This window comes from Engystomops pustulosus, chromosome 6, assembly GCF_040894005.1.
Source record: "Engystomops pustulosus chromosome 6, aEngPut4.maternal, whole genome shotgun sequence".
Taxonomy (NCBI): Eukaryota; Metazoa; Chordata; class Amphibia; order Anura; family Leptodactylidae; genus Engystomops; species Engystomops pustulosus.
In genome coordinates this window covers 158,364,513-158,392,184 of record NC_092416.1, presented here as the reverse complement: position 1 = coordinate 158,392,184, position 27,672 = coordinate 158,364,513, and the positions used below count along the sequence as shown (strand labels likewise).

Here is a 27,672-nt window from a genome sequence, read left to right as displayed (position 1 = left end):
CTGTAAAAATATGATTTACTCTAAGGAACAGTTCAACCTTAAACACGAGTCTTGTGTCACAGGTTAAGTATTTGCTAATGACTGTGCCAGGGCATTTTCATTAGTAGGATGCATGCCAACAAGATGGCAGATTGGCTGGAATCTCCTCTGGGCACTTCCGGTTATCATGTGAGTGGAGAACCGGGAAGAGAACGTTGAGTGTAAGCATTAAGGCATGTCCCATTAACACTCTCATAAAACACTCAGTCACTGGAATTTTAATAGAGAGGGTAGAGAGGAAGATACAAATAAATGGTTGATTCACATCTATCTGCTAGTTTGTTGGAGCTCAGCCTGCTCTTCACAGCACACAGGCAGCAACTGAAGTCACCATGGATGGTAAGTCAATGGATTTTTATCATCTTCTATTGGCATTTTAGATAATAATATAATAGTTATACAATAACGTAAAGATATCTTGAGACTTTAGTGTCACTACTCTAGTATAAAGTTATATGGGCTCTCATCCAAGTCTTACTACATATCAAAGCTAAAATATTCTACTAAGTTCTCTGATGTGGTTGGGTATATTAGACCTAGATTGCTTTTTCCCATTTCTAAAGGATTTTCCCATTCTATAGCTAGTATTTTTTTTACTTTTACATACTTTGGACACACTTTGCTTTGATCTATATGAATAAAGCTGTGAAAAACAACAATTATGTTTGTTATAGATTTCACATGTTCACGTGTGTTAACAAAGCTGTTCCTTATGGATAAGGTTTTTGGGTGCTAAGGCAATTAATTTTTTTTTTATTTACTTCTTCAATATCTGATCACAAGGGATCTCACGTTTGAACAAAAATAGTTTTTACCCACTTACCTCCAAAAAATGAGTAGTGAAATTCTGAGATATACTATATGCAAGAATTCAGGTGATAAGAGCTTATGTTCATGCATTGATATTACTGAATGACCATGAAAGTGGCACTAAGTCCTCAAAGCACAAAATCTTTAAGGCTAAATCTGAATGTAATGTTTAGTAGGACCATTTATTTCCCACATAAAAGAATGCATGGGTCAAAAGAAAGTAAAAAGTGTAACATATACTGTGAAATGTTTTGAAATCACAGAAAGTGCCCTAAGAAAGGGTGGTCTTCTCTAAGATGGTTAGTCTACATATGTTATTAAAAAATTGTTATAGGACATCAGGGAGGATGCTGCATGGTCTTCTCAAGCAGGTTGTCCAGTATGGAGAGGTTTCCTTGTATACATGTTGAGTTAACGGTTCTTGGAATTTTTATTTTTATTTTTTGCATGTTCGGTTTATTTTAAAAATCTTGTTTATTTGATCCAGTTTTAAGTCGTTACACTTTTCAAGTTGTATGACGTGTGGGTGATTGCTAAGTACTTGGGTTATACGATCTGCTCAGCGTTTGTATGTATTCTGTTCACATGTTGAGGGGGTTTCTTCTTGGTATTTACTTTCCCCTAAATACATGATGATTTGGGCTAATTAGCAAAAGAAACTCTAATGGTGTCGCCCATTAAAATATTACATACAGGTGGTCCCCTACTTAAGGACACCCGACTTACAGACGACCCCTAGTTAAAGACGGACCCCTCTGACCACTGAGACCTCTGGTGAAGCTCCCTGAATGCTTTACTATAGTCCCAGACTGCAACGATCAGCTGTAAAGTGTCTGTAATGAAGTTTTATTGATAATCATTGGTCCCATGACAGCACAAAATTTTGAAATTCCAATTGTCACTGGGGCAAATTTTTTTTTATCTGGATCTACCATTATAAAATATACAGTTTTGACTTAAATACAAATTCAACTTAAAAGCAAACCTATAGAACCTATCTTGTACGTAACCCGAGGACTGCCTGTATTTCAATACAGATGAGAAGGATCAATGAAGGGGAACTTACTGAGTTTTTAAAGAGTAAAAAGTAAAAACTGATTTTAAGTGTATTGCACATGGAAGAATTGTAAAAGTTATATAGACAACCATAAAAGTGATAAATTGCAGAGTAAAAGGAGTCAGATGGATTATGAAGTGACTTCATGGAATAAAAGTAATTGAGGAGAAAGTTGAAATTCTAGATTCTAAAATATTAACTTTTTAAAATAAGTCCTTCAAAACTCAACCTCAATTTCTAGAGATGGTTCCTTTCTGTTTCTGCAAGATAAATACTATCTTTCTCCCAGATGGTTTATACTAATTGCTTTCTTGGTGACTTGTCTTGAATTTTTTTAGCCATGATAAACTCCATGGGATTACTTTTTGGACTTATACTTATACTTAACCATATATGGTTGTACATATATGGATTTCTGTTTCATCCATAGCTAGGAGATAGTTCTAAAATCCCCACTTGAAATTTGCCTAAGAGTTTCTCAAGTCCACATGTGAATAGTTATGATCATGAACAATACCATTTAATCATCATTCTCATTATAAGGGACATATGTTTTTCTGGAACATCAGTGATTTGATATTCTTTGACCATTTTAACTATGGAATGGCATTTGGATTTTCAGAATTCTTAAGGATTCCATAAATTATGTTATATTCTATATATTATTCCAGAATGGAGCTATCTCCTTGAAATAGGTTGTAGATTTTTCCTGCTTAGATAAAAAATGATGTGATTGACTTTAATCTTTATGTAAATGAAGTAAAAGTGCTCTGGAGGGTGTCACAAGAGCCCCTCTGGTCACTGGGTTATTGCTCATACTCGCAAAAGCGCTACTCCCTCTCACCCCTGCTCCCTATGCAATCTCCCCTCTTTAATCTTACATAGGTGCTCTGTGCTGCCAGTGAGAATACAGCAGGCGGAGGGAAGGGGAAAACTGCAGATAGAGCAGGGAGGAGAGGGAGCAGTGTTTTGGGTCTACGGGCAACAGACTTAGAGACCTGAGGGGCTCTGGTGAGGCCCCCAGAGCACTTTTACTTCATTTACATTTTAGATTAAAGATTAAAATCTAAATGTGTTGTTGAAATTGCAGTAAATCAAATATTTGGTCCATTTAAGATTAAGTCCTACCCTTATTCCTAGCTCAAGATATCTCAAGATAAATGTTGAAAGATGACTGGCTTAGGCAATAAAAATGTGGTCAATCTAAGATTTTTGAAGCCTAGAGGATAGGTAACAAAGAACAAATCTAAACTAAACTAAACAAGCACCTGCGTCCATTCTTCGACAAGTCAACTAATCCGTCTGCTTTTATAAGCCAGTATCCGGCAAGGGATGTATAAGTGCATTACAAGTCAGGACCTGGAGGTTACTGTTCCTGGGAATTTTATTGTTGGCCAAATAGCTTGTCATCCTACTTCACAGAGACAACTATAGATATAACTATACAAGGTGGAAACATGTTGTTAACCAATGCGGAAGAAAGGAACTGGTGAATTTTTTGTGATATTTTGGGAAACTCCCCTTTTCACAGTCATCTATCGCATAACATTCATGAAGAGGAACTCATTCGGAATGTAAAAGCAGATTAAACCTTTGGATGGCACTGATTGCAGCAGAATCAGCTTGTCATCTCACACTTCTAATTGTAGTTATTATTACAATCATAAACAAGAACTGTTAAAATAATCGCGTAAGAATATTACTAAATAATTATAAGCCAGAAGGTTCAAAAATGTTGGGAGGTGACCTATAGCTCACGCTATTAAACGGCAGGAATCTACAGTATGTGGAGGTCATTTTATTAGGGAGATGAAGGGGACAATTTTAGTAAAGAGAAGGTCACATTCTTTTCTATTATACGTAATACATGTAAAGAATAAGAAGGTGAATAGGCTAAAGAGGGCACACATGTATAGGAAAAGACTCACACCCATCAAGAATTTTAGAGGATTGAATTATCGGTGACCATTACCACCATTGCTTCTACATAGACCCACACATGACTTAGGGTCTTGTATGACTTAAAAGCATTAAACAACAGATTATCGCACATAAATTTGTACCAATAAAGATAAGAATGTTTTGAAGAGTAGCAGGATCACCTATTTCCTGCATTAAACTAAAGAGTAGTCAATCAAATCACCAATTTTATTTTACTTTTTACACTTTACGAGACTTTACGAAGATGACAATTGACATTTAATGATTGATCTAAGAAGGATTAACTATATAAGTTGTATAAAACTTTATTCAATTGGAATTTCTAGCTTTCCTCATCAGATTTGTATAAACAAAACTTAATACTAGTGAATATGAATAGAATAATACAAAAGAAAATACAGGCGCTCCCTGACTTAAGGACATCCGACTTACAGATGACCCCTAGTTACAGTTGTACCTCTGACTTCTGGTGAATTTCTCTGGATGTTACTTTAGTCGCAGGCTGCAAGGATCAGCTGTAAGGAGCCTGTAATGAAGTTTTATTGGTAATCATTGGACCCATAAGAGCACAAAATTCTGAAAATCCAATTTTCACATGGACATTTTTTTTTCCTCTGGAGTTACAAATATAAGATATACCTGTTTCAACTTACATACAAATTCAACTTAAGGACAAGCCTAATGAACCTATCTTGTACATAACCTAGGGACTGTCTATATGCAATTCCATTAAATGTTGAATTAGTTTGAATGGGCTATGTGTCAGCATCATCCCTTTCACAAAAAAACTAAATTGTTTTTTGTTATTTACCTATTTCCACCAGTAATTAACAGTGCAGCTAATTCAGAATAAGTGTTGATGAATTAGTGATACTGATCATACACTGGAAAATTGATTAAGGACACATCTGTACCTGCACCTGCAAATATGGAGAGCTGTCTTTAGTTACTAAATATTAGTTATTATTGAGCTACACCCTATGCCAATCTAGGTATGTAGCTTATGTTGGGTTTCCCAAAAGCTGATGTGGTAGATTAACTAACCACCTGCACCAGATTTCTGGGTCATAAAAAAGTCTAGTACATTTATGAAGATTTTTTTTTCGTTTTTCTGGCTTGTCCAACAAAGGGGGCAGGATCTTCACAAAAGGGACATGGTCAACATAAAGGGGGGCGTGGTCATGCGCAAAATAGCCCATGCGCCAAACAACTTGAGAAGGCGGCACCATATTGTGGCGCATAGTTTAGACCAGGTAAAAGCAGGTCGAAAAGTACAACTCTACAGCCTTAAATTGCACCAGATTCATCATCCATCATCACAATGATAAATCTGGTGCAGCTCTAGACTAATGTTTGCAGAACCTGCAACACGTTAATGAATTCTCCTCAATGTGATAAAAGAGGATGTTTGAAACACATTGAAAACATTTTAATACCATATTAATTAGTTCTAACCACAAGGAGAGTGTAGTCACACTTTGGTGCCTGAGCAGAGAGTGGTTACTAAAAATGTCTGCGCCTTGAAGACCTATTTTTGCAATTTAGGAAATTAAAGGGGTTGCCCAGAATTAAAAAAAAAGATTATACATATGAATGGTATACAAACAATAAACAGTGAATATTCATCTTCAGCCTTTCTCCCGATTGGCCCCAGCTCTGCCGGGTTTCTATTTGTTTACAGAACCTGGCGGTTCCGTCCCCTCCAATACTGTGCGCTTGCTACTCACTGAAACTCATGCTGTAGCGGGCATGTGCTGTGGTAAGGATGCTACGGCCGGCCTCTGTAAACCAAAATTTACAAAGGTAAATCTGGCATCTCTACTTTCCAAAAATTTAAGTGAGTGGTATGAAACTGGAAAAAAAGTTGCAGGTGAGGTCGAGCCCAAAAAGTTACAAAAAACCCAAAAATAATATTATGGCTTGACTTTGATGCCAAAATTGTGAAATACAGGGCTAGGTACCTTGCCCCTATTGATTACTTAGGAAGAAAGCTGTCCTTTCCTATGAGTACAATATGGATGACCTCTGGGACATGTGCTCAGCAGTTCAGTGTGACTCCTTTTTTTCATGAATGTCATTAGTGTGACATCATCTGGATCTTTAATGATAATATTGCAATGTGGAGACGTGTACCGAGCACTCACATGCAATACAAAGTGAATTAACGCCTAAGTAATGATACAGCTGCATAAGCACAGGGTGAATGGCAGGAAGGGTTCATTTATGTCATTAGGCATATTAATGTTTCATAAATGACTTAAGAAGATGTACAGATAATACAGCAGCATTCCTGACATCACAGAGGAGTTCAAAGCTACCTGTCATCCTCCTCCGAGATGAAAGACTAGTAAAAGCTTTGAGTTTTCAGGAGAACATTGTGTCTACTACAGTCTTAGCTGCAATTAGGTGTAAGTTGTATGTTGTTTAGGGTGGAAAGTAGGTATAAAGAGATGGGAAATATATCTTATATATTCATCAGGCAAGAAATGCATCAAGATCCTGTTATGGTGATACTGTAGATTAAGTTTTCAGAAACCTAAGTGAAAATAAAGCTGTAGTATTGATGTTGGATGTGTTGAGCTTTAGATCAAAGTTGCATTGTGGAGCACAGTTTTTCATCAGAATTTTATGGACACTATTCATCATATTTTATAAGCTAAGACCAAGCTTCTAGGAGCACTTTCATCTCTGTCTCTGAAATGGTTTGTCTACAGTTTTCTCTTGTTTTCTCACGGGTCCCACCAAATGGGGTTTGTAGTTAGTTAGAGGAAGCCTTATGGTCAGCATTAGAGGCCTCTGACTTACAAATTGGTAGTAGACTGTGGAAAATTCTTTATCCTTTCCACAGTCTGGCGCCAATAGCGTCACTTTGTTCTTAGGCTCATTTTGGAAAAATATTGTGGTTGCAATAGGGGCACATTTACTTACCCGTCCGACGAAATTCCCCAAAGTGCATTATTCGAAGAGAATGCACAGTGCAGCGATTCACTTAGATTGTGCGCCCCATATCCTGCATGTGTCGCTTCCCCGCTCAGGTCCACCGGAGTTCACCTTCTTCTTCCTGGTGCATGTAAGTGCAGTGTCTTGTGAGACAATTTGAAAGTTAAATCCCACACTCAGTCTGAATCAGTCGGATCATCTGACAGCAATGTCCCCTATTTTTGTCGTATCAAAGCCAGCGCCGTTGCGCCAAAATCCAATCACGTATGACACAATGCCAGTGCAGACCAATTTTAAATATCTGTGCAAGCGGTGCAAATCCTGAAAATGGTGTAAAGTCCGACGAAAGTGCAGAGCGCGACCTTTAGTAAATAACCCCCATAGCGTCTCTGACACTTAATAGGAGCAACCTATGGCTGTTGTGAGCAGGTTGTGGATATTAATTTTTGGCTATGAACCCTTTTCCCTTTACAATTTTTTTTTTCCTGCTGCCTTAAACCTATGTATTTTAAAGTGTTTGTTATGAACTATACCCATTGGTGGTTTCCCCAACCTAAGCAAATTTAGTGGTAATGTGAATGAGTGATCACTGCTCTATTTCTTCTATATTGCTAGTTGTGTAGATTTATACCATGTTAGCCATGGAGAGCAGAAAAAGAGTGAAGAAATCAGGCGATACCTTTTTGATAACATCATGACGACGAGAACTAGTATTCGCGAAAGCTCACCATCAAATATTCTCAGTTAGCCTCAAAAAGGTATCGCCTGATTTCTCCACTCTTCTTCCATTTCTTCTATGGTTGGGATAGAGTGATACATTCTCCAAAAGTCACCTATTTATACTACTGCTCTACTCATAGACATATTAAAAATATGTCCCATTAACAAAGAGATAGGGAGGTTGTGTGGTTCCCAAGTCATGTCGGTACTTCTCATGTTACTGTACATAATTTGGCTTGTATTTACTTATTGTCTATTCATTCCATGCAGAATCCAACAAGAAAGCGCATCATACTGATATGTATAACAGCTCCGAGCTGATACTGCGGAGAGGACAGTCCTGCAGGATAACACTGGAGTTTAACAAACCTCTTACCGACTGGCAAAGTATAGTGTTCACTGCACAAACAGGTAATTCCCACTACCCATCCTACCACTATGACTTACTATATTGTGCTTCAACACTAGATTTGACCTCTATGTGGCCATATACATTTCTATTATCCAACTTTTATGAATGGGACCAGTCTGACATTCCCCTATGACCCAAGGGCTGGAGAATTTAAACAAACCCAAAAATGTTTCCCTACAAACGATGGTTCTCCCCTCCCTCAATCTTAACACATTTTCTAATTTTGCGCTACAATTTTGTATTACAGCCTGGATACTGGTAAGGGCTATCTAGTGCACTGTCCATTTTTTAGGCAGCTCTATGGTTAGACATGGCAATAAAAAGTGAATGCCCTATTGTTGGGCGAGAAAGACCCTGTCAGCTTTCACCAAATAAGGACTAATAGTGGACTTACCCAGGTTAACCCAGGAGTCTTCCTGTAATCTTCCTGTAATCTTCCTGTAGTCTTCCTGTAGTTAACCCCAGAGTCATCCTGTTTTAGAGTAATATTCTTATATTATCATATACTGCATTATATTGTTATACAATGTCTTTGTTGATCTTGGTTTCATGAAGGTCCTAAGAACTCAGGATATCACAACACAAATGTAGAATTTGCCCTGTCCAGTTCATGGACCAGTGGGATGTGGAGTGCAGTTCTGGAGTCTAGTTCTGGCAATTCCCTGCGTATTATCATGTCCATCCCTGCTACTGCCGTCATCGGGAGATACGACCTTAGCGTACAGATATCTGTGATGGGACAAACTTCTACATATTCTCTTGGGAAATTTATTCTTCTCTTCAACTCATGGTGCCGAGGTACTGCAATACTAATACTTATTTATTACAATAGCCATTGTAAAGTGAATAGTTAATTTTGCACACAATATGGATATTTGTTTGCACTAGTTTTGCTAAGGGAATGCTACATCTTTCTCATTTACATTGATCAAATGATTGATCAGCAGTCTTATAGAGCTTCCATTATTATTATTATTATTATTATTCCCTTTATTTTAGCGATTAAGTCCTTGATGGAATCATATGTGAGACCATGAGGCTCCTGATTACTTCACAAACACACAATGGTTTAAAGAGAGAGTCTTGATTACTCTACACACACAGTGATTGGTAGTGTGAGTCCAGATTACTCCACCCATTCACAGTGATTGGCAGGGACAGTTCAAATTATCCCACCCACACACAGTGATTGACAGTTAGAGTCCTGATTACTCCACCCACACACAGTGATTGGCAGAGAGTCCTGATTATCCCACCCACACGCAGTGATTGACTCTGATTTTAAAACCTATTCATTTTTGTACAGATGATGAAGTATACCTGGCCAATGAAGAGGAGAGGAAAGAATATGTTCTCAATGATCATGGTGTACTATTCATGGGAAATGACAAACATATTTCTAGCATTGGATGGAATTACGGTCAGGTAACCAAACTAATATGACCAAACTAAAAATGCCTTGATAAATTCACATTTTGGGGAAGATTTTTTTATGTTTTTTTACACCAGCTTAGAAGGACATTGCTACTTTTTTTTTAAAGTGTTTAAAAAGTTGCACCTCTTAAATCCGGCTAACATGCCCTAAAGTTTGTGGGTCTATCAAAGTTTTGATGCAACTATATGTGGCGGTAAATGCCCTGTGGAACCATACTGCAACTTTTTTTTATGTTGAATATATTCTAAATCAGATGTGTATTAATTAGTACAATTTATATTCTGTGTGATGTACATTTTTTATATTTTCCATCTTCCTTTCTCCAGTTCGAAGACAACATGCTTAACATTTGCTTGAACATCTTGGACAGAAGTCTTAATTATCAGAAAGATCCGGCAGCGGACTGCTCCCAGAGACACAGCCCTATCTATGTGGGAAGGGTGATCAGTGCAATGGTAAGTAGATGTCACTTATATTTAAGTCATCATTTACAGAACCTAAGGCCCATGGAGTCATAGCACAGAGATTGTGATGCATTCCACATGTTAATGGCAAATATTCACAAGTATAAATTCTAACACGTCTTACCCTGTTGCATCCACCCTGTGACACTATGCCTTCATGATCTACAGTATCTGACTGCTGTTTGTGTTGGAAGATTTACTAAGCCTATTGTAACGGAATTCCCAATTATCTGCAGGAAAGTGGTTTATCTTGGCTTAAAGGGATTGTTCCAGGACTAAAAAATTGATGGCCTATATTTAGGACTAGCAATTTATCTCAAAATATTATAGTCCGTATAACCATAAATATGGATGATTCATTCAAATAAATATAAAACATAAACTAGAAATGAACTACGATCAAGTCAAATTAATTGCATTTTATGGGTAAAGGCAGAGGGAGGAGAACTTTTCCTAACCCGTTATTTGTGACTGAATGGGTCCTGGGTGAAGACCACAATTAGCTATTATAAGTTATTGAAGACCACAACTCCATTTCCTGCTCATAATTGAAATTATTTTTACATCATCTCTAAGGTTTTTGACTTCATGCTTCATTACTCTTCATTTAATGGAAAGATATCACTGACAAGTTCCTACACTCCATCACTCTAAGTTTGTTGGAATAGACCTTCTTCTGCAAGAGTGCCCAACTGGTCAACTTTCTAAAACACAACCTGTGTTCCTAGGCAACCAGTGTTCTGATGAACTATGGGGTTTAGCTTCTGTAACTCAAGGTTATAACATCTATAGTAGTCCTATATTCCCCCTTTAGAGTGGGAAATGTACCGTACTCTACTAGTAAATGGCAATTATTCTGATGGACTGTGTGGCCATGTAATTCATATTCATGTCAAGCCCAGTAGACCATGCTTTATTGCTTGTTCTTATGCTTGTCAGTGAATTCTCCTGTCCCCTTTATTCAATTCCCATTGAATGAAGGGGACAGGAGAATTCACTGACAAGTTCCTACACTCCAACAATCTAAGTTTAGCGGGACAGAGCTTCTTCTGCAAGAGTGCCCAACTGGTCAGCTTTCTAAAACACAAGACAACTGGTGTTCAGATGACCCCTGTGGTCTAGCTTCTGAAACTTTAGGCTATAACATCTTTAGTGGCCGAATATTCCCCCACTACGGTGGGAAATGTACAGTAGTAGTACATGGCAATTATTTTGATGGAAAGGGTGGCCATATAACTCATGTTCTTGCCAAGCCCTCTAGATCATTCTTTCTTATTTAAGATCTCAATATTATATTAACAGGGCTTGTCCAAATGTGATCATAGATTTATGGCAACACTGTCATCTATTAGGTTATTGATGAGCCTACATGAGTCCAATCTCGAGCATTAGTACCTCAAAAATAATGGACACTCTTTTAGATGAATCCTAAATCTTCTGGATGACATACAAGGGCAGAAGTAGAATACACTTGTATGTAGAATTGTATGTAGAACTCTTGGAGTATAATATGTACTTGTATGTGTGCTCATTATTTTGCATTAATTACCATTTAATTGAAATATCAATGCCCTGAATGTTTTCGTGTCCCAGATAAACAGTAATGATGACTATGGCGTTCTGGAGGGAAGGTGGGAAAAGGACTTCTCAGAGGGAATCGATCCAAACAGCTGGAACGGAAGTGTTGAGATTCTCTGGCAATGGTACAATGATAACTACAAGCCAGTAAAGTACGGCCAGTGCTGGGTTTTTGCAGCAGTCATGTGCACGGGTGAGTTCTATTAATTGGTGATGGATTCTAAGGACACCCCCCCCCCCCTATACATAGATAGAACTCAGTAACCAACTATTTTTAAGATTCCTTTAAACACTTACTAAAAAGCAAAAACACAATGATGCCTTCAATATGGAGCTAGTTTTCTCTCTCAGGATCATCTACAGCATCATCTACAAAATTCATTAACTTTTTATTTTCCATTGACTGGGATGGCTGAGGTCTTGTCTTTTGTGGGATGAGCTGTAATTTTAATGGGTTCCATTTTGGGGTATGTGCAACTTTTTGAAATCTTTTTAGGTAGTGTTTTTGACAAAAACAGCATTAAAAATAGATTTTAACTTCTCTCCCATTAGCACATTCAGCTTGAGGATCGGCTGTATTGATGGTCTATGGCTGGTGTTTTTTGAAGCATGATTTATGTTAGATGACTTAGTCACTGTAGAAGCTTTAGCTCATACTGTACATACCAATCCAGTCCAAAGTGATAAAGATTAGCATGTCTAAGCAGTGTGCCTCTCCCTCTAGACAACATCTCCGATTACCATGAATTATTGGCTATCTTTGTATAATTTTATGCAAATCAATTTATTAAAAGGCTAAGGGCTGAAATCTGCTTTCATGGCTCTTAAGGTTTTAAGAATTCTTGCTGCTCTTTTTGGGAAAGCTCCCAATGTGATCTCCTCTTTCAATTTGTGCTGACCTTCAGAGGTTTTTATTTTTTGGGGGGTTTTATATTAACAAATATCAAGTTTTTCACAGTTTTCTTTGTTTTCATGCCAGTTCTAAATGTAAATGAAGTCTTTGTTTCATCTGCTGTATATAATTGTATTGCATTCATATTTTATATCTAAAAAAACTTAATGTTGACCTTATCTATCTGAAATAGCGTATAACGTGTCATAAATAATATCATAAAGTCCTGGCAGGGTGATTGTTCATGGACAGATAGAGATCCCATGACCGTCAGTGGCCATTTTAGAGTGTCTGGGTGAAGGTACAGGTCAAGTATGTATCCTGCTGCTCCATTCAAGTCTATGGAAGTATTCGAAGGTTACAGAGCCCAGTATTTGGCTACCTCGGGCACTCTCATTGACAGTGAATGGCAGTGCTGGAGATCTAATCTCTGGCCACTCTCATAGCATTGAATGAAGGAGCAGTACTCTAAGTTGGCACAACCCCTTTAAATGAGACTCTATACCACTATACTAGAAACTTTCACAATACTAAGAACAATAATGTGCCCAGTATACCGTAAAGAGGCCACAGCGTTCAGTTGGGTGCTTGATGTTGGACCCCCATCCATCTTATATTGATTATTTAAACAAGAGATAGGACATTGCTGTACAATTCCTATGGAATCATCTCTGCACTTAGACCCCAGATTGGGTTTTCAAGCCTTTGCTCTAGAGTTGTCTGCACAGACCGGTGGTCATCCATGTGCCCTGCCATATCATTCAGCATTCATGACACTAACAAAAAGTGCTGACAATTTTATAAGCCATCGATAAACTTTCTCTTTTCTCTTACAAACATGCACATTGTTTTTCTACTCCACTCTGAGCAATTATATCATTCCTTGTTGTTTTTCTCCCAGTCCTTAGGTGCCTTGGCATTCCAACCAGAGTCATCACAAATTTCAACTCTGCTCATAACACAGATGGAAACATGGCCATCGACATGCACTATGACACAGAAGGAAAATTTCTGGAGACTTCCAGTGACAGTATATGGTATGTTTTCCACTCTTACCAAATGAGTCACTTATAGTGTGTAACATCCCCATTACAAACTGAACAAACTTAACCCATTAAAGGAAATTTACAACCAGGATGAAGGATTGTAAACCAAGCACACGTATATTTTGGTGTGTGCTCCACTTTTCTTTAGGCTTTCAGTTTTTAAAAATCAAAGCTTTAAAAATTATGCAAATGAGCCTGATGTGCTCCAGGCTTCATTACAATCTATGGACCCCAGACCCCCCTGCCTCATTTGGATAATTTGAAAATCCCTTTTCTGTAACAACCAAGGAATAAAAGCTAAAGGAAGAGCAGATCTGGCCAGAGGGGGCACACACCAGTATGTCAGTGTGCTTGGTTTACAATCCTTCATCTCGGTGGTAGATTTCCTTTAAGGGGAACCATTAAAGGAAATCAGGAGCCCTTTTTCTGGTTTCCCCATGTCTCATAGAGAAAAGTGTGCACATTGCCAAAGTGTTTTTTATTATAAAACAGTTTTTTTTCCGATAAAAAGAAAAGTTAGATGCAAATTTCCATTTGAAAAGGTTACAGGGGAAGTGTCTCTACAGATGCCCTTATTTTTTTTCTATAGGACCTAGAAAAATGCTTCTGGTGTCATATTAAAGATAAGAATCTCATCATGCAGATCACAGATTGTTGTTCTGTGAGCGTCAGAACCAGATATACAGGCTTTTCAGTTCTAAATGTGAACTACAGATGCATAAAGCCAAATATATCACTAACTACCAGCCCTGTTAGATTGGTAAACCTTGAAAGCATGCCAAAGGTTACGCCATGTTGCCCCCCCCCCCCCCCCATAGTATATTGTAAACCCTCTAGTGGAGAACATTATTAGTATCTGTTTCAATTTTTAGCTGACTGCACCATGAGCAGTTCATAGACCCATGGCTACACAAAGGAAAATGTATGCCTTGAAAAACTTCCATTTTTAGTAATGTTCCAGAAAATGCACAAGGTACAAGATTGATCAATATTTATGTACAATGCAGGAACTTCCACGTCTGGAACGAGTGCTGGTTCATAAGGAGAGACCTTGGTGTTTACTACAGTGGGTGGCAGGTACTGGATTCAACTCCTCAGGAACAAAGTCAAGGTAGGTCTAAATCTATCACATACAATTCTTTTTTTTTATAGATAAGACAATGTGACCCATGTATCATAAGTCCAACCTTTTCCGTCTGTTTTTTGGAACTTTTCTTGGCTTCCCTGCTGGTCAGATGTGTCTTAAAGGTTTTTGTTTATCGATACATGTGGTGTTTGGTCTGTATTGAATATGCACATTTTTAAAACAAAAGTCGCAAAAAGTTGCAAACACTTCCCCAACTATTTTCTATGCCTGGACAGGGGCAGCTGTTGATTTGCGCAAAAAGGTGTGACTTTTTTAAAAAGTCGCAACTTTCACATCTTGTTTAAGGCGATAACACAGGAAACTAGACAATGGAGAACTTTGAAAGAAGACAATTTTAGGCACAAAAAAAATTGCAAACAAGGACAAGAACCATGAAAAGTCTCAAAAATTAAAGAAAAAGGCGAGCCAAAAGTTTGATACATGAATCCCAATATCTAACACATGCTCTTAATAGTAAGGGGTTTGTCTATCATCTTTCTAATCAAAGGTTGTCCATAGGTTGAAAAAGTTGCAATACCAGCACAAACCATGGTCAGATGTGGAGCTGTTTTCAAAAGAAAGCAGCCATGTTTTTCAAGCTCTGGAAAGCGCCTTCAATCATTAATATCAGATGAGTGTGGGCTGACCCATCAGGATCTCAATCATATACTATTGATAAGTCATCAACATGTATATATATATTAATAAATTCCCATATCATGAGACTAGTTGGCTCCAACCCAATGATGTCAAGTATTTATTTATGGTTGTGTCCCAACAACACCATTGGCAAATGTGGGGGAAAGAATTACCAGACATGTTGAATTTCAACATTAAAGTAGGGGGAGACGCAGACAGTGAGCCTTATCGGTAAACACAGCCAGCTGTCCCAACCTTCTTGCCGATTCTACACTAGATGGAAGGTGACAACTGGGCGATGTTCCTTTCCTACACCAAAGGGAAAAGGACAGGACAAAACAAAAGGAGTAAGGTTTGACAAATATGAGGGAAACAAAGAGAACTAATCAGAACAAGAAAAGAGTCAAATTGAAGGTAAAGAGGTGAGCAAAGATTAGGAAAAGCAAGTCTAAGCAATGCAGAATATGCTGCCAAGCTCCAGAGAAGACTTAAAGCAAACAGTAGGAAGAGAGGAAATGATTTTTTTATGGGACAGGCATAATTGGACAGGTCACTTTAATATCTGATCCAAACAGAAAACAGATAAGGAAGGGTGGAATATAAGTGGAGGAAGTACCTGTTCATCACAACTCGCTCAACTGTCTGCAACCCAGAACACAATTATCAGGAAGCATGCGTGTGTGGTGGAATTAAATTAAGAAAGCCAGGAGTGAAAAAGGGCAGTATTCAGACTACTGCAAGCCAATACGGATCGAGGATGATGTTTAAGCCTCAATGGGCTCAGATGTTACATCCTAACATTCTCATGGGCTTTTTCTGTGATAGTACCTATGTTGTATACTGCCAGTTTTTATTTGTGTCATAATGTAGTAAAACATTAATAATATTTGCCAATGGTAAGTGACACAATAAAATACTTTCTCTTAGACCTTTATCGGTGTGGACCTACCTCAGTGATCGCAGTGAAGGAAGGAGATTTGCATGTTGGCTATGACACTCCCTTCGTGTTTGCTGAAGTGAATGCAGATCGTGTAACCTGGGTGATGCATAAAGATGGTACCAAGGACAAAGCCCATAATGATAGCAAGTACGTTGGCCAAAACATCAGCACCAAGGCCGTGGGTAGTGACAACCGTGTGGACGTGACCCACAACTACAAATATCCAGAAGGTGAGAAAATATTTACTTAGTATCACATCATGGTAACTTTACTATATTGCAAAGCAACATCATTACTGTAACCTCAAGCAGGACCTTTAAGGGTCTATCCACTTAAGAACAAGGCCTTTTCTAAGAGAATGTTCATCCACCATATCATGAGATGTCCCAGTACTATGAACCCCCAGATATCAGCTGTAACCTGTAAGAATACTTGACAATAAGGGCTCGTTTTCACTTCAGCACCTCCACCGGTGAAATGATGAATTACATGGTTTCAATTGAAATTAATATATTGTAAAGCACAGAGTAAGGGATTATCTTCTAAGCTGTGCTCCGGTCTGAGATGTAGATAAGTCTAACAAAACTTGTTGCATGTTCATCAAAACAGGATCTCCTCAAGAGCGAGAAGTATTTGAGAAGGCCTCCAGAAATAATCCCTTTTATAGACATCCATCCGAAAATGTTGGTCCAACCCGCATCCCCACGAGCAACAGACCAAGGAATAACATTGATAATTCTCTTGGACGGTTTTCATCATCTACTCCCGACTTACCAACTTCTGGCAGTGGAAGATCATCGGCCTTAAATGGAAACTCAAGACCACTTGCTCCTTCATCTTCCATAGGAAACCTTTCCCGTACACCACGTACACCACCAGTTAGGAATTCTAATCGCCCATCATCTCCTTCACCAAGACCTTCACGTTCTTCAGTGCCATCATTTAATGGACCAGATATCGCTGGGAAGTTTAAACTCCTGAGTCCTGTAGCCGTTGGACAAGACGTCAACCTCATCCTAAATCTGAAAAATCTGACACATTTTCACAGACCGGTCGAGGTGAATCTTAGCGCTTCCTCTATTCTGTACACGGGAAGGAGGGTGAATGACATCTTCACAGATCGGAAGTCTCTCATCATCAATCCAAGTCAAGGTGCGTAAATACATAGGACTAGCACGCGATTTGGCCTAAATTTTGTGGATTGTCCTTGGCTAATCTAGTCTATTCTTTTTAATTATTCTGAAACTTAGGGGGGGAATTTATCATTTCTTGTACGTAAGACATGAAAAAGTTGTAATTTCATATGTGCAGCTGGGAGTTTCACACCCTGAACATCATTTTTTGAAAAGTGGTCTTGGCAGGGCGGGGTACCGGGTGGTAAATGGATTAATTGTAACCTGTACCGGAATACCTGTAAAAAGTTCAGATTATAGCTGACATTTACGCCAGACAGGACCATTGCGGGAATTATAGATTACTAAAAGGGTTCTCCCAAGTATTTTAGTTATCCTCCAACTGCTGGGACTCCTATTGATAATGATAACAGGACCCCCACAATTCACTCACTGCATATGGGATCAGTCCGACATGTATTTGGCTAATAAATCATTTCCATAAAACTTTCCCATCAATGGGTTGTGGGAGTCTTGTTCTTGTGATCAGTGGGGAGAGACAGGGCCCCCTAGCAGGCTACTGCATGGGGCCCCCTTTCCCACTAAAAAATATACATATTAGTATACTCACACATGCGAGTTACAATCACATATAACTACACTCATGTGCACACACAGCATATACACACACATACAGTGCTTTATGCAACATACTCACATACAGTGTATACAGACACCATATACACATCACAGATACTGCATATATACATCACAGTACTGTATGTGTTATATACATATTATGCTGGACAATGTGCAGTACAATATAGATATAATGGTGCACATCCTCCATTCTTTATTGTGTCAGGTCGGATGACGGGGCCCCCTGACACTGCGGGCCCCATAGCGGCTGCTATGGCTGCTACCGCTGTAGTTATGCCCCTGATACCCTCACAGATCACCTTGTGATCTCCTGTCCTGTCCCAGTGCTAGGACTGTGCATACCTGGGCAAGTGCTGGGGCCCAGGGCTCCTGGGAGGCCCACATAAGGCTGTACATAAGGAGTCCATGGAGATGAGGGGGAGTGTATATAAAATACCCATGAGAGGGCTGTTCAGTCTGATAAACTAACAAATATTTTAGAGAATAAAAATATTGGTGGGAGTATTGGTGGGAGTATTGGGTGTCTATGAGCAGCCCAAAATGCCCATATTAGAATCCACTATTGAAGTAACCATGCTCTGCTTTAATAAAACATTAATAACTTGTTTTAACGCAAAGAATGACATTCAGTAAAAAGAGGCAGATTATAACTAATAAAAATTACTTTATTCACTGTTATATGTTTTACTATATCTTACCAATACTGGGATTATGAATTTTATTAAAAAGTTGTATTTATTTTAAATATTAGTACATTGAGGCAGATTAATGTTATACCAGAGCATGACCACTGGGAGGCGCTATTTTACCTTAAATGATAGCTTTGTACTTCACCTTTGAAGAAAAACATTGTGTAAAGGCAAAAATATGTTAATCTTAATGTGAATGTTACAATACATTTTGTATTTTCCAGACGCTCACATCTCGGTGCAGATCCCCTATTCCCACTACCATAAATACACGAGTCATGGGAACATGATACAAGTGGTTGCTCTTTGTACATTACCCTTTGGTGAGAAAGTTGTGGTTACAAAGGATGTTGTCTTCGAGAATCCATCTATAAGCATCAAGGTAAAATAAGATTATTTAAATTTCCATACACTGTAGGGTTTTAAAGCGGTTGTCCCCTTTCAGCAAATAATTAATATTATAATGAAAAGTTATACAATTCTCAATGTATTTTTTGAATCAATGCCTCATGGTTTTCTAGAACTCTGCTTGCTGTCTTGCTATAGGAAGCTTCATTGGGAAAAAAAACCTGTCCCTATTCATTGATGTCACAAAGGTGCACGGCTCCCTATATCTCTGGTCATATGATGTCACACAGGTGCCCGGCTCATCATATCCCTGGTCATGTGATGTCACACAGGTGCAAAGCTTGTTATATCCCTGGTCATGTGATGTCACACAGGTGCACAGCTCATTATATCCTTAGTCATGTGATGTCACACAGGTACCCGGCTCTTTATATCCCTGGTCATGTGATGTCACACAGGTGCACGACTCTTTATATCAAACAGCTCTAATTACTCTCTGTGATATAATGAGCCATGCATCTGTATGACATCACATGAACAGCTCTATAACAAGCTGTGCATCAGTGTGTAATCACATGACCAGGGATTTAATGAGCAGTGCACCTGTGTGACATGACATGGTCAGGGATATAAAAAGCCATGCACTTGTGAGACATCACATGACCAGGCATGTAACAAACCATGCACCTGTGTAACATCACATGACCAGGATATAAAAAGCTATGCACCTGTGTGACTTCACATGATCAGGAATATAACAAGCTGTGCACGTGTGGAACATCACATGAGCAGGCATGTAACAAACCGTGCACTTGTGTGACACCACATGATCATGGCTATAACAAGCCGTTCACCTGTGTGACATCACATGACCAGGCATATAACGAGCCGTGCACTTGTGTGATATCAAATTACCAGGGATATAATGAGCCGTGCACCTGTGTGATATCAAATTACCAGGGATATAATGAGCCGTGCACCTGTGTGATATCATATTACCAGGGATATTACGAGCCGTGCACCTGTGTGATATCATATTGCGAGGGATATTACGAGCCGTGCACCTGTTCTTAAACTCTGCATTGTGCTGTTCTACAACCTCTGTTGCACCTCTTAAACTTTAGGGGCCCTGTTAGGGGCGTGTCTCTTCGTAATCTGAAACTGTCCATCAGTGCTCTCACAATGTGATTTTTTTAGGGGTGGGGGACCTTTGAGGGATTGGTTAAGTTAGTAGGAGGAATATTGGAGGAATAACATAAGGCAGCATTATAGAAACATAAGATCCATAATTGAAGATGACCCTTACTATATGTAACATATTACATATTAATATAGGACAAAAGCAAGAATGTGAAACAATTGAGCAACTTTATTAAGTATGATCACAGACAAAAATGTACGGAATGTATAGTATCACCGCCACCCCCTGGGGAGTAGCCTCCAATGAGAGATATAATCTGTAAAACAGCTCAGTCCCAGGATTATCTCTTGTATCACACGTCATTTTACTCATTTACATGTTTACACAGACATTACTGTATATTAATGCTGTCCCCTGCTATTCCACTTTCAGCCTCTTGGTAACGCTGTTCTGCACAGGACCATGGCTCTGGAGATCAGGTTCACCAACCCCCTGAATACGACCATCAATGACTGCTACCTGGTGGTGGAGGGCAGTGGTCTGATTGACAGGCAGCTCTCCACAATGTAAGTATTACCATAATAATAATTCTTTATTTATATAGCGCACACAGATTACGCAGCGCTGCACATATCATGTCAAATTGGTCCCTGTCCCCATGGGGCTCACAATCTAAACAACCTTCCAGTATGTTTTGGAGTGTGGGAGGATACTGGAGGACCCGGAGGAAACTCACGCAAACATAGAGAGAACATGCAAGCTCTTTGCAGATGTTGACCTTGGTGGGATTCGAAAACAGGACCCCAGTGCTGCAAGGCAGAAGTGCTACCCACTCAGCCATAAAACTGCCTCTACACAAACATGGCCGCAGTGACCGGGGGTCAACCATGTACCATCCTAGTTCTAGGTTCAATTGGGACGGAGTAGTAATTCTAACATAAAGCATTACAATACTACTTCTATGCCTACTTCTACTACTATCTCTACTATTGCCCAAACCACTAATACCATTACTGTTACTACTTATGCCATTACTAACATGACTTTTTCTACTACTACTAATACTGCTGCTAGTATTAATAATATAGCTTCCAATAATACTACTTGCATCACTGCCATTACTAATACTACTACTAGTTCTTCTATTAATACTACTTAATTATACTATGACTATTATTAACCTGTTAACGCTCAGAGTCCGATATATCAGACGCTTAGCTGATGCCGGTTCAACTCAAGATCTGAGCCGAACCGGCATCGGGAAACACGGGGTACCGGCTATATGTAACAGTTATATACAGGCAGTGCCCAGGTTACATACAAGATTGGGTCTGTAGGTTTGTTCTTAAGTTGAATTTGTATGTAAGTCGGAACTGTATATTTTATCATTGTAATCCCAGCCAGAACTTTTTTGGTCTCTGTGACAATTGGATTTGAAAAAAGTAGTGTTGTCATAAGAACCAGGAGTAACAATAAAGCTTAATTATACACCTCTGAGTTCTTAAGTAGGGGACCGCCTGTATATATAATATCTATGTATATATTAGTATATTTAAAATCTATAAATACTACTGTTTCTCCTAATAATGCTGATTCTGTTACTACTTCTACCACTACTAATTACACCACTACAACTACAGGCAGTCCTCGGGTTACATACAAGATAAGTTCTTTAGGTTTGTTCTTAAGTCCAATTTGTATGTAATTAGAAACCGTATATTTCATAATTGTAGCCCCAGCCAAATTTTTTTGGTCTCTTTGACAATTGGATTTTAAAAATGTTGGATTGTCAACAGCAGGCCCGGCGGCAGCACCCGGCCAACCCGGGCAAGTGTTGGGGCCATAGGGAGCTGGAGGGGCCCACTTGAGAGCACACAGATCAATTGTACCAGTGTCACTATATGACACTGGTACAAATGATCACCATCCGGATAGATTACTTTTCTGCCTCTATGCGGCACTCGTCGGGAGCACAGCATAGAAGCAGAATCCAAAACTCAGTGGGGGTCATTTACTAAGGGCCCGATTTGCGTTTTCCCGACTTGTTAGCCGAATATTTCCGATTTGCGACGATTTTCCCTGTATTGCCCCGGGACTTTGACGCACGCGATCGGATTGTGGCACATCGGCGCCGGCATGCGCGTGGCGGAACGAAACCCGATGGATTCGGAGAAACCGCTGCATTTAAAAGTGTCGCGGGACACGCACTTACCTTCACCAAGTATAGCATGGTACACTCCGGCGGACCTCGGGGAACTTCAGTGCAGCAGCGACACCTGGTGGACGTCGGAGGAACTGCCTTAGTGAATCGCTGCAAGACCCAAATCCACCGCACAGAACACGCCGCTGGATTGCGAATGGGCCGGGTAAGTAAATCTGTCCCAGTGTGTCCACAGGGGGAGGGGGGGGGGGGGTCAGTGTGTCCACAGGGAGAGAGGCGTCAGTGTGTCCGCAGGGGGAGGGGGGAGTCAGTGTCCGCAGGGAGAGGGGGGTCAGTGTGTCCGCAGGGGGAAGGGGGGTAGCGTGGCCACTGGAGGGCAGCCCACGAAGGGGCCCACAAAGGCTCTGTTGGCCAGGGGCCCACTAAAACCTGGATCCAGCCCTGGTCAACAGAACCAGGATTACCAATTATAGCTGTTTATTATAGCCTAAGGCTAAAGTACAGTAAATTACCAACATCCAGAGGTCTGTTTGTAACTAAGGGTTGTCTGTAAGTCGGACGTTCTTAAGTAGGGGACTACCTGTATTGTTAATACTACTGCTTCTACCACTTCTAGTTATAATACTAACACTATTACTTATACTGCTCATACGTCTACTTCTACATCTACTATAAAAAAAATACTATACCAACGATTATCTGTACTAATCTTATCCCTTATACCTACTTATACTATTACTACAAATACTAATAATACTGTAGAATAGATGATACTTCTGCTAGTATTACCTTTACTACTACTACTATCCCAAATAATAGTCTTTATTTAGTGCCTTAATCTTCAGCACATTACTAATCATGGGGTACAATGCAGAGTAGTAAAAACACATTAGTTTAAATAATAGGGTTAGGGCTCCGTTCACAAGAGTTTGCAGTCTATGAGAATGAAAGGGGGACAGAGGAGGTATAAGAGCTTGTACGATACCTTAAAATAATGCTGCATTAGCCATCACCAGTGAATCCCGAATGTACATGTAAGTATATGAAGTACAAGGACCTGTAGGTGACTACTATTACTACTAATACTACAGTACCAATAACAATATTAATATTACAGAATACTTGTCCTCCATTGTCCTGTCTATTTCATGGAAATGCCATTAGTCACTTTACCAGGGCAGGCTTATGTCTGTACTCTACTGGCAGAACCGGTTATTTGGCACCAAAGGCAGCTGCACCCATGTGTAGAGATGATCTTATTATCATAATTGCACCTGCCCCAATTTTTCTTTATAACCTTATACTGCACATCGAAAACAGGGAAACTTCAGTATTAATACTGGGTACAATACATAACATCGAGTTTCACACGTGACACAAAGACCAATATGAAGCCTAAAGTGAGCGGGTACACAAGATGAAGGTCAGACACGTCTACCGATTCAACCAGAAAGAGACGATTAACATTTGGGTGTGTCCTAACTCTGCACTAATGTCAGATGTTGAGAGAAATTAGTATCGGGATGTTGGATAATACTTGTTGAGACTTATTTTTCACCAGCAGTTTTCTGGCAGCCAAATATTCCCCTGGATGCTTGGCCATACTTAATGTGTATAGGGAAGGGGGGCGTTGATAAGTATGGAGATGCTTTATAGTTACATACCGTCTCACAGTCCCGGATTGATAGGGACAGTCCTATCAACAGGTCTGCCCTGTTGTCCAAGGTGGCGAAAGTTCACTGGGCCTCAATTCTATCTTCATCCACTGGATACAATGGGGAAGCATGGAACAGTTGACTCCCTGCTCCACCATTGAGCCTCTACTGCTGACGTGTGCGGCAGTGGCTGTCAATGTGATGTTGTTGTGACTTTCAGTTGTGTGCATAGCCATGGGGTTAATGGGGAAAGGTAAGTATGTGTTTTTTAACAAAAAGTAAATATTTATATCTATATCTATTAGTGCTACAGAAATGGGGTAAAAAAATCTGGGGCTTCAGAGATGGGAACGTTATACGTAGGAAACTACAGAGAAGTGGCATTTTAAATGGAAGCTACTGCAGCATGGGGCATAATGGGTGGGGGCTATAGGTAGGGGGGGTTATAAGTAAAGGGCTACAACAAAGAAGGTATTATTAGCTGTTGGGTCACAGTAGGATGCATAATGGGGGGCACAAATTGCCATTATATAGTGTGTGTAGGGGTGTACTTGTATCCATACATAATGGAGGGATCTCTTGTAGCTGGGGACCTCCTCTACTACATGGATGCCACTGTAAGTTGTCAATATCCCTACAGTCATAACTGATATGTTTTTTTATTCCCACCCACAGGGTGCCCTACCTGAAACCAAGGGAGAGAATCCGATTCAAGGTGGAGCTAACGCCCTACCGGATTGGCACAAGACAACTTATCGTCAATTTTAAGTGTAAACATTTTTCCATTAAAGGATACCAGCTCCTCAACGTGGAGTCCTGGTAACCTCCAAACTACGCTCGCTTATATTATTCATTGTATTTGTGTATTAGACATGTATGAGGTTAGGACTCTATTAAAGGGAAAGTAACATTTTATAATCAAATATCTTTGCAGTTGCTCAGTATAGTATCAGTGACCTCATGTCAATTGTCATTGGGTAATATAATGTATGAATCAAAGTCATTAAAGTAGAAATCCCATGAAGTAGGGAGCAGTATACGAAGGGCATATGTATGTGTTATGTGATGTACAATGCCCAGAGTATATACAGTACTGCTCTAGCATTGGCAGTGCCCAATAGTATCAATAAAGCAAGATATGTAGCATTTGGTGATTACTTCATATACTATAGGTTGAATATGCGGCTCCTCTAGATAGAAGGATAGCAGCAATCGAGCCTCACTTATATAGAAGACCTAGAGATAGTGAGGTACATTTACTTACCTGGTCCCTGCGCGATCCCCAAGGTGCGTTGTCCGCCGGAATCCACGCCGCGATATCCTGCATGTGTCGCTTCCCCGCGGAGGTCCGCCGGAGTTCACCTTCTTCTTCCTGGTGCATGTTAGTGCTGATCTTGTGACACAAATTGCTTTGTTAAATCCTGCACGTAGTACAAATCTGTGGGATCGTCTGACGGCCCACCCCCGATTAGTGTCGCGTGAAAGCCGGCGCGGATGCGCCAAAATCCAATCGCGTGCACAAAAAACCCTTTCTAAATGTGGCACATATCGGAAATCGTTGGGTATTCCGATGATAGTGCGGGCCGTGGACCCTTAGTAAATGAGCTCCAGTGAGTGTCGATCACGAAAGATATTTTCAATATTAATAGCTCTTCAAGGAAACCTAGAAAAGTTAAATTAAACTTAGCGATCTCATTGTAGCAGACTGCATGCCCCATGCGCCTAAAAAAATCGTCTTAGGCCCCATGCACCGGATCGTATAAAAATGGTCGTATATACGGCCCCGTGCATTGCAATGGGCAATACGGCCATTCGTGTACATGGCACTATAGTTCACCGTACCGTAAGCGAGCCATATAAAAATATATATTTCCAGAACAGAACAGACGGTACGGTCGTGTGCATGAGGCCTAATTTGGCAAAGTCTCCGTAAGGAGAACTCTTACTTCCTGACTAGTGATGAGCAGACCCGTCATTTTAAAATCCTGTGACCCCCAACAAGTCGGAATCGGTGCTGGCACCGATTGTGCATTTTAACCGTTTAAATGCCCCTGGCATTAAGTGGCATTCAAAAGACTGCAGGCAAAAGCGCCCCGGCACTAACATTCCAGAACCCCTGCGCTCCACCATTTTGGGGAAGGTCGTCACTCCCAGTTACGTCATCATGACAAGTCCACTCTTATCAAAAGCCTTTAATTCAACTAAACCAGTTCCCTACACTGTACTGAAGAGATGTAAACACATTGAAACATTACTGTGTACACTTAGGAATCAGTCCCTTATGGAATAGATTTACCAGTTTGGCCTGAATTCTATACCATGTCATTAGGCTTCCTGAAAGTCCTGAGGTAAAAGTTTGGGTTCATTTTCTGTGTTTAGTAATCCTTTAAAAGTTTGTGCTAGTATTTTTTGGATTGTTTTTTTTTGGGTGGGGGGGCGGGGGCTAATAAACAATAGCATTTTACAAATTATGACGATGTTATGATGATGTTTTTTGCTATAATGTATTTTCTATTCTGTTATGTAATGTACATGTAGGTTGTTCTGTATTAGGGAACTGACTGCAGAATCATTCCTGTATTTGAGCAAATTTTAAAGAAGATTTTAAATTTCAGTCATTGGTTTCTACTGATGTTCGCTCCTCCCACTTCCAGGGGGAGGAGAAAGACAACAATGTATCCTACTGTATGAGCAGTGTAAGGAAATGTTGGGAATCAGGGCTGGCACCAGCACTGGGCATACCTGGGCTCAGAGCTGCTGGGGGGCCCACATAAATTTGTACATAAGGAATCCATGGGGATATTTTAGGGAACAGGATGTTTTAGTTTCTGAATTTTTAATGCCACCATGTGAGTTTACTGCAAAGGGGCCCACTGAGGCTCTGTCGCCCAGGGGCCTACTGAACCCTGGAGCCAACCCTGTTAGGAATCCACCTGACATGTCCTTAAAACGGAGAATGAAGCAATGTTTTTTTTGAGTCTGCAATTTTCTTAATATCCTGGAAACGCGATTTTCTTGATATGTTGATAAGCTAGTGATAAGAACTTTGTAAACTGCGTCTTTTAGCACATTGTGAGGTACTTTAAACAGATGTTGTATCTCGGCAATGAAGATACGGGATCCTCAGATGCAATTTTCCACAATGTAAGATGATCCCTATGCAATGTGGATTTAATAGGAAATCTGTCATTATACCCTATTTATGGTCACATTAATCTTCTGTAATGTGTTACATGACATAGATATATATGTGTTATTTATATATTATTTATTATCATGAATGCATCTGCCTGTTGCTTGTTCTGCTTAAATGATATTAAAAGTTGAAATAAAATGTGGTTGTTTTCAAGCGATGTGAGACTATCCTGACCCATATTTCATTAAAGGGGAAATTCAGTATTTTAGTGAGAGGGAGGGGGGGGGATGCTCCTGCACAGTGTGAATCTGCAACACAAAGGAGCTCTGATAACACGCCCGAAGACTTTCTGGCTCATTAGCATACATTTAAAAGTTGATTTTAGAAGAAAGGATAACAAATATAAGGAGATTACCACAGTCACAGGACCTGGGTCTATGCGTAAGTGTCATTTACTTTTTGCTTGATTTTCATTTTAGAATGGGCAAACCCCCTACCACCAGGACAAAGAATTGTAAACCCAATACACTGACATACTGGTGTGTGCCCCCTCTGGCAGGATCCATTCTTCTTTTAGCTTCTTATGTCCTTGTTTCTACAAAAAAAAAAAAAAAAGATTTTAAAAAATATTCAAATGAGTCCGAGGGGCTCAGTGCTCTATGCTGTTAAATGACCTGCAAGAGGGTGCACACACCAGTATGTCAGTGTGCTTGATTTACAATCCTTCATCC

The 27,672-nt window shown here is 39.7% G+C and overlaps 1 protein-coding gene across 1 annotated transcript; it reads left to right on the top strand.

Annotated features, from left to right (window-relative positions):
- Window positions 1-211: 211 nt before the first annotated feature.
- On the top strand, window positions 212-26,233 carry LOC140064813 (protein-glutamine gamma-glutamyltransferase E-like). Its single transcript, XM_072112056.1, has 13 exons — window positions 212-378; window positions 7,778-7,918; window positions 8,475-8,717; window positions 9,226-9,344; window positions 9,681-9,809; window positions 11,412-11,589; window positions 13,190-13,325; window positions 14,342-14,445; window positions 16,027-16,269; window positions 16,649-17,191; window positions 18,725-18,882; window positions 20,422-20,555; window positions 24,481-26,233. The coding sequence occupies exons 1-13, from the start codon at window positions 372-374 to the stop codon at window positions 24,626-24,628; spliced, it is 2,283 nt and encodes a 760-aa protein (XP_071968157.1). The 5' UTR covers window positions 212-371; the 3' UTR covers window positions 24,629-26,233.
- The last annotated feature ends 1,439 nt before the right edge of the window (window positions 26,234-27,672 follow it).